Raw genomic sequence first — 8,860 nt, 5'->3', positions numbered from 1 at the left:
TGGAATAAATATTTCATGAATGAAAGATAAATGGATAAGACTGTGTCATTACCTTTAAAACCCTTTAATTTGTGGCTTCCTTGTATTATGATAGAGTAGTAATAGACTTAAGTAACAAAGACCCTTTACTCAAGATATCGATTTGAAATTTCACTGAAAAAAAAGTGAATTGTTTTAAATGGGGCTTATGACAATTGTCTTATAAACTGCACTGTTTGCATCAAACACAAATAAATATTTGGGTGGCATTACAAAAGATTGGGTGTACAAAATCATTACTGTGTATATATATCTTTTTTCTCAAGCTCCAATAGAATGAACATTACTTGCATATTACTTAATGTACACACCATAATGCATATGAAGCCATTTACTCAAGTCCATATTTTGGAAGAGGCAAGGATTAACATTGAAAATACAAAACTAGATAACCAAAACAGTTGCTATGGGGTTTTAGAATAAATTAAATGCATTCACATTTATGTTTACATCCCATTGGTGTTATATTTCAAGCAAAAATAAAATTTCTAATGATCTGTTTTCTCTGATGATATACCAATGATCAGGGACATAAAGGAGCTAAGTAGAATGGTTGTAATTTTGTTTGCATCTACAAAATGTTTGTATATAATAATTATATTTATTGATCTCTATGATGTAGGAATTACTTGCCTTTGTAAAAATTAAAGAAAGTTAGAAAACATATTTAATTGCCTTATTCACTCTAGTCTTTTTCTATGACTTGCAATTTCTCTTTATTTTTGTAGATTTGTGGTGAAATCTCATCAGTTTCTTCAGGGCATCCTTCATGTCCTTATTTCTTAAGGTGTAAATGAGCGGGTTGAGACTTGGAGTGATGATGGTGTAAAAGAGGGTAAGGAACTTGCCCTGGTCTTTGGAAGCACTGTTACCTGGTTGCAGGTACATGTAGATAATAGTTCCATAGAATATAGACACTACAGTAAGATGAGATCCACAGGTATTCATTGCTTTTCTCTGGCCTGCTTTTGACTTCATTCTCAGCACAGCTTTGGCAATGTAGCCATAGGATATAAGAATAAGGATGAGAGGTGTGAGGACAATTATAATGCCTAAAGTGAAAACAGACATTTCAACTGTTGTGGTATCTACACAAGCTATCTTGACCAGAGCTGGCAACTCACACAAGAAATGATCCAGAAGGTTGTTTCCACATGTGGGCAAATTCAGAGTGAGTGTACACAGTACTACAGAATTGGCCATACTAATACTCCAGACCATGATAATCATCTTTAGACATAGATGTGGGTTCATGATTACAAAATAATGCAAAGGCTTACATATAGCTGTAAAACGATCATAGGACATAACAGCCAGAAGAAGGCACTCAATTGAGCCCAACCACATGTAAACATAGAGTTGGATGATACAGCCCACATAACTGATGGTCTTATCAGGTCCCCACAAGTTGACCAGCATCTGAGGGATGATGCTGGTTGTGAAACATAGATCTAGGAAAGATAAATTTCTGAGGAAAAAGTACATTGGTGTATGAAGCTGGGAATCCAGGAGAGATGCGAGAATGATGGCTGTGTTACCCACCAATGTAATTAAGTAGAAGACGGCGACAACTCCTGACAGGATCATCTCCATTTTTGGATGGTCAGAGAAGCCAAGCAGAATAAAACCATGTAAAGAACTATAATTTCTTTGGTCCATAGTCCTTCAATGTCTAAATCCTAGAGTGAGAAAAGGAGGAGGAGGTAGATGATCATACGAGGATAAGGAGAAGGAAGAAGAAGGAAGAAGAGGTAGAGGAGGAGGAGGGAGAGGAAGAAGAAAAGGAAAAGAGGAAGAAACAATTTGTCAACATGAACTATCTAAATAATTTGATAAAATATAGAACTAAACAAAGGGCGATAATTTATGTTACTAATTGAAAAAATTTAATGGATAAAAGTAAAAATTACAGCCAAGAAATCTGCTATTTGTCATAGATTCTTTTATGGCAATGAGTTTAATATTAGATTTTTTAAAAAATCCAGGTGACCATGGGGAGTACACTTTTAAACTTGAGGTCTGAATTATCTCACGTGTAGATTTGAAAGTTTGAAATAGATGCTGGTTCTAAAATGACCCTATGATTCTTTATAAGCTAGTTAGCCTGATAAAATGAACATATTCTTTTATTTAACCAGTAAATTCATCTGTAAAATTTAAGTACTGGGCTAATGGTAGGATGAGGAAAAGATGTGATAAACTGGAGGATGAACCTGGGGACATTATGCTAACTGAAGTAAGCTGAAAGACAAATACTGCATTATTTCATTTATATATGGAATCCAAAAAAGTTGAACTCATAGAAGTAGAGAGTAGGGGCAGGAGATGGATAGGAAAAGGGGAGATGTTGATCAAGGGCATTAAGTTTCAGTTAGAAAAAAGGAACCAGCTTTAGTGATCTCACAGAATGGTGACTACAATAAACAATAGTGCATGATCTCAAAATTACTAAGAGCAGATTTTAAGTGTTTTCACCACAAAAAATAAGTATGTTAGGTGATGGGTTTGTTAATTAGCCTGATTTAATCATTATACATTATAAACATGTATTAAAACATTATATGGTACCCCATAAACATATATGATTATTGTTTGTTCATTAAAAATATAACTTACAAAAGAATGAGGAAAGATTGTTCCTCTTTTTTCATATCTTAGTGACTAAACACCTTTGATCTTCTACTTTGTTTTGTAGGACATCTGGTATTTACCCTTGGACGCTTTGTCTTTCTCATCCTTAACACCTTACTTGTCACCAAAACTGGTAAATTTGGATGCAAAAATATATGCTAATTATCCTTTTACTTTAAAAAATCCCTACCACCACTACCCTAATCCAAACCACTATGATTTCTTTTCTAGATTCTGGCAATAGTCTTGCATCCAGTCCTTGAATCCAGTCTTATGCCTTTACATTGTTATAACATTTGATAAAATCATGTCATCCATCTCCTTAAAACTTGTCAGCCGCTTTCCACTACATTTAAGAAATACTATATTGTATACTTAAAATTTTGCAAGGAGGGTAGATCTTATGTTAAGTGTTCTCATCACACACACACACATACACAAACACAATAAAGAAGGTGGGAGGAACTGTTGGAGGTGATGGATGTATATATGGCATAGATTATGGTGATGGTTTCACAGGTATATACTCACCTTCAAACTCATTAAGTTGTTTACGTTAAATGTATACTGCTTTTGTATGTCAGTCATACTTCAATAAAGTGGTCAAAAAGCTAAAATAAAACATTTGGTTAAAAAATAACAGCCATTAGCCAGGTGTGGTGGCATGCTCCTATAGTCCCAGCTACTCAGGAGACTGAGGCAGGAGGATCACTTGAGCCCAGGAGGTGGAGGCTGCAGTGAGCTATGATTGCACCACTGCACTCCACCCTGGGTGCTGGAGCAAGATCCTGTCTCAAAAACAAACAAAACCCAGGTAAATATCAAACTGGTGCTTCTTTCTCTCTTTATATAGATGTAGTACAAAAAGTTGTGCTTTTTTTGTTTGTTATGCCATTTCAAAATTTTTTTGAATATTATTAAGAAATTACTTCCAACTGTGGCCATGATTCAAAAGTGGATACATTTATGAGACTAACTGGAGATAGTGGTTGAAATAGCCGTTTTGAGAAAATCATTTTGTGATTTCCTTAGCATTAGCTTTTCAAAAATTATGATTTGATTCTCAGTTCTGCCATTGATCAAATTGGATAGAAAGAAAAATAATTCTCTGAAAGATATTTCAAGCTGTCACACTCCATTAAAGTTCCATAATGTCTGAGCAGGGGCATGAATAATTAATACTTATTTATATTAACAGACTCGTTGATGTATATAATTGTGCCTAACTTCTGAATAAAGCAGGGCTTCAGTTAAAATTATATAAAAACCTGAACCTGAAAATTCTTTTAAAATCAAAATCAATATTATGCTGTTAATTTCTTAACTATTTTCATTATTACTATAGTCTGTAAAGATTAACTCAGGAAAGAATAAATATCCTCCTTCTGCCTATTAAAAAGTGACATAGAAAAATCTTCAAATAAATTTTCATGCACAATATGAGATTTAGAAATGGATAAATAAAATCTGAGTCCTTTAGGGCTCCACAACCTTCAAGAATAAAGTATTTCACCAACAGGTTTCACAGACGGCATTAAAAAACAAAACAAAACAAAATTTTAAAAAAGTATCTGACTTCTTCATTTTCAATTTAATCTATATTTCTCGCTTTTGTTTCTGCTGGATCAAAATGTTTGATATCACAAATTAAGAAATAGCTTCCTGTCCTCCTCTTATAATAAAGAATACATTTAATGTTTCTTTCACAATCTAGATAAGGAGAATTTCTCTGCAGAGATTTACAATATTTATTCTCAGACTTCCGAAATAAAACCAGCCCATACAGATCTAAGTTCTTTTTCTTCTACTTTCTACAAATTGTTTTACCAACCCGGACATACTGTTTCTCCAAGAGATTAAGGATGAACATTACTGTGATCCAGAGAGAGTTCTTTTGCTATTCTACTTCTCGACTTTTGTAGAGTCCACACTATGGAAAATAGATCCCGGTGAAGCATTTTTTCTCCAGGGCTGTAAATTTCTCATGGTTTCCCTGTGGTTGCCATGGTAAATTCTGCTTTTCCCAAAGTGTGTTAGGGTAGAGGTTCTCAACAGGACTCCTCCTTCTTGAATATATGACTTCAAGTAAGAGGGTGAAACCTGTCACAAATTCTTACTTCTTGTTCTGAGTTTAAATCAACCTGCAAGTAGGTCTTGACCAAACAGAAACATTATGAAAAGCAACCAGATAATTCAGAATCAGAATTGAGCAAAATTTCCCAATATTACCTGAAGACTCAGATAATCAAAAAGATTATCTAAACCATTGGGACTGCATCCAATTAACTTTACTAGAGTACAGTGTCATAGAAAATACCAGCTAATGAAACATTTGGAGAATTAGACTATACCCTAATATTTCACTAGGGCAGGTTTAGTAGATGTAAAAGTTATTTAATATGAAGGAAAACTATAGGACAAGGAAATAAGAAAATGTATTTTCATATTTTCTTAGGTTGTGATTGTATTATAAATAAAATTTACTCTTAAATAATGTAGATTTCCAACACTATAATTATAGTTAACTATAGAATAATCTTACCATTCAAAGCACAAATATTGATTGTGGAACTAAACTTGCTCTGAGCAGATATCATTTAAATAAGGTACCTCTAGTGGTTATCTCTGATACCCATGGTCAAAACAGTTGTATTTGAAAGAGCTGTTTAATCCCCAAAGCTCTAAATAATAAGACCAGGATCATAAGATTTATATTTTTGCTCAGTTGTTTTGGTGACCATGAGGGGTGATTCAAATACTTCAGTGCCTATGACAATTCGTTTTGTTGTTGTCTCAGAGGTCACTATTTACGCATTAAATTCTGGAGTAAGTATATACTATGAAAATTTTTGTGAGTTGGCTTATAATCATAGGTTTTAACAGCTTCCTTAAATTAAAATTACATATTAGCAATAATTGGTTTTAATAAAATACATAAGCACGAATTGATTGCCTCCTGATACATGTTCAAATGTAGATGACATTACTGATCAATACAATAATTTTAACTATCTGCTTCTGTATGATAATAGTCAACATATCTTACACTTGAGATATAGTATAGTGTAATGGTTAGATGGATAGACTGTGGGGCCAGACTTTCTGGGCTGAAATCCTGGTGGCTAGAGTTATCAGATGTGTGAACTCGGGAAAATTACTTAACCTTCATTGCCTCTGATTTCTTATCTATAATAGGGGATACTATAATACATAATTTAAAGGGCAAATATAAGGATTCAACAAGTTTAATATGTGTAAATACTACAATACTGGTTGGCACACAGTAAGCATCCAAATAAGTATTAACTATTACAATTTCAATCAGTTCAGGGTGTTTGTGTGCTGCAAAAATATTTGGGGAAAATTTATGCTGATATTTCATAAAACATCTGGAAAAATACTCTCCTTATAAGCACTTCCTTTAGGATGATATATAATACATATATAAATATATATACTATATACACAGTATATATATACATATGTGTATATATTCTTTATAAATGCTATAATAATGATGATAAGAAACATAACATCTACTAATGGTACATTTTTGTCTAACAAGATTCTAAATATCTGAATCTTGAAACTGTTCATGGACTAGAGACTCAGTTTCACTTGTGTATTTTTCTCTTCCCATTTAGTCAAGTTTTCTACAGTTCTCCTTTTTCTTTTAAAAACTACTGCAAAGTTATAATTTAATTTCACAATTTCAATCCAACCATAAGCAAATATTCGATTTTCATTTGAAAAACAAAAATGTATATAAATTGTCATGCCCACCCATATTTCTGGTTTAAATACATTCCTGCACAGTAACTTTTCTAGTCCCTTGCTCCTTATTCTGTGATTAAAATCCATGGGTTTGTTACTCTGGAGAAATTATAGAGGAATCCTTTGGATTTTTGAATTATTTTTTAAAAAGGTTTTCATTTGTTATCAAGAAATAGATATACCCAGCTTGTAAAGCAGATGCTGGTGTCTTAAACTTTAATATAAGACCTTTCCATTCCCCTTTTGAATAAATCAAGACATGTTTTCCTGTTTCCTTTTTATTTAACCATTTTTTTCCCTTGCTTACTTTAGCCCTTTACTTATGGAAGCCATTTAAAGTGAAGTTATTAGCAGTGCTTCCACAACTGGCTGCATATCAGAGTAACTGTATTGGCTGGCGTATGTAGAAATTTTAGAAATACACTGTCCTGAGATTCCTATGCCCTTGCCAAGGGCTCAATTCTTTTCTGTTTATACTGTGTCCCTAGATACCATCTTAGAGTTTTAAGGCTTTGAATCCCATCTACATATTGATGGCTTTCAAGTGTCTATTTCTAGTCTTCTACATTGAGCATCAAATAGGTAGTTCCAGCTGCCTAATTTCATGCACAAAATTATAAGTCTAAACATAGCTAAAATAGAACTCTTGATTGCACTGAGTCTGCTCTAATTCCAGTCTTCCTCATTGTAGTAAATGATATAAACACCTACCTATTTCTAGCCAGAAACCAGTAATTAAGGAGTTATCCTTAATTACTAGCCTGCCCTCATCTTGAAAATCTGAACGATTCCAAGCTTGACTTGTCTCCATTTCTAGAATGACTAACAAACTGGGCCTATTTTTCCTGGATTACCCGATGTATTCCTATCTTGTTTCTCTACTTTAATCCATTCCCCTTTCAATCTATTCTCCATATGGTGGCCAAAAGCGTTCTTTAAAAAAAACCACCTATTGGCCGGGTGCGGTGGCTCACGCCTGTAATCCCAACACTTTGGGAGGCTGAGGCGGGCGTATCACCTGAGGTCAGGAGTTCGAGACCAGCCTGATAAACGTGGAGAAACTCCGTCTCTACTAACAATATACAATTAGCCGGGTGTGGTGGCGCATGCCTGTAATCCCAGCTACTCCAGAGGTTGAGACAGGAGAATCGCTTGAACCCGGGAGACGGAGGTTGTGGTGAGCCGAGATGGCACCATTGCACTCCAGCCTGGGCGACAGAGCAAGACTCTGTCTCAAAACAAAAAACAAACAAAACAAAACAACAACAACAAAAACCCAAGAAAACCAAAACCACAAATCAAGTGTTTCCATTTACCAATTTGAAATCTTTCTAGACTTCCTATGCACTTAGGATAAAATTCACACTCCTTACCAAGAACTATCAGATGCATCATGCCTGGCTCCTTTTTATCCCTCCCTCCTTCTTCCATTCGTCTCATGCCTTTGTCATTCCAGGGTTGCAGGTGTTAAAGGGTCTTTGCATTGAATCTCATTAGCCTGGCAGATTCTGTCCCCAGATTGAACTCCTTGTTTGTAATCGTTTTTCAGATATAATCTATTCAATGAGATCTTTCTTGACTACTTAATCTAAATTAAAATCCCTCCTCCCCAGCCACTCTCTATCACATTTCCATGTGTTTTTCGTAGCACTTACCACTCTAAATTTTGTTTTTTAAAAATGTATCTCCCCACAATTAAAACCTAAGATCCAAACGAATACGGATCTGATTCCCCCCTTGCTTGCCACATAACTGAATGAATCAATTCAGCAAATTTGATTAGCAATAGAAATATAGCAAACAACTAATACAAAACAGGAAAGTCCCTGACCTAATGGAGCTTGCTTTTCTTTGTGAAAACAAGCTCATCAGCCAAATTATATAAAGTGTTTATTTGTTCATTGCTTTTTTTTTTTTTTTCTGATCTATTTTTTTTTAAATATAACATCCCACCAAATAGGAACATTCTCTCTTTAGGAATAGCATCCCATGTGGATGTTGATTTCTTACTATGTGATTTTACAGACATTGTCTTCCAGTATTTCCGTAGACTAACTGGTCAGGACCTGTTAGCCCTGTGATAATGCTGCACTCAGCATTCCTTGATGATGTCATTTTAGCTTCCAGTGGCTGCTTGGTGCCTGGAAGGGGGTCTAGCATGTAACAGGGATCAATAAATGTTTGTTGACTATAAAGCAGTTAGAGCAATATCTGATGTGTATATTAAATATCCCATTCAGTCAAGATTATCTAGGGTGATATATTCAAGAAATACAATGCTAATGCATTTATGTGGTGATGGAGATCAGAGTTTAATGATATTGATCATCAAATAGCCTGGATAAAGAGTATGTTCCCACAAGAAAGAGATTTCTGAGACTGCTTTTATGTTATCCTTTACATTTCTATTTTTTGA

At 34.4% G+C, this 8,860-nt stretch overlaps 1 protein-coding gene across 1 annotated transcript; it reads right to left on the bottom strand.

Moving 5' to 3' along the window:
• Nucleotides 1-735: 735 nt before the first annotated feature.
• Nucleotides 736-1,698, bottom strand: LOC102135053 (olfactory receptor 2W1). Its single transcript, XM_045390408.2, has one exon. The coding sequence runs from the start codon at nt 1,696-1,698 to the stop codon at nt 736-738; it is 963 nt and encodes a 320-aa protein (XP_045246343.2).
• Nucleotides 1,699-8,860: the final 7,162 nt, after the last annotated feature.

This window comes from Macaca fascicularis, chromosome 4 (assembly GCF_037993035.2).
Source record: "Macaca fascicularis isolate 582-1 chromosome 4, T2T-MFA8v1.1".
NCBI classification, from domain to species: Eukaryota; Metazoa; Chordata; class Mammalia; order Primates; family Cercopithecidae; genus Macaca; species Macaca fascicularis.
The sequence above is the reverse complement of the archived record's forward strand: the minus strand, read 5'-3'. Positions and strand labels throughout refer to the sequence as shown.

Coding starts and splice junctions, on each gene's coding strand:
- LOC102135053 (XM_045390408.2), bottom strand. CDS start 1,698: ATGGACCAAAGAAATTATAGTTCTTTACATGGTTTTATTCTGCTTGGC.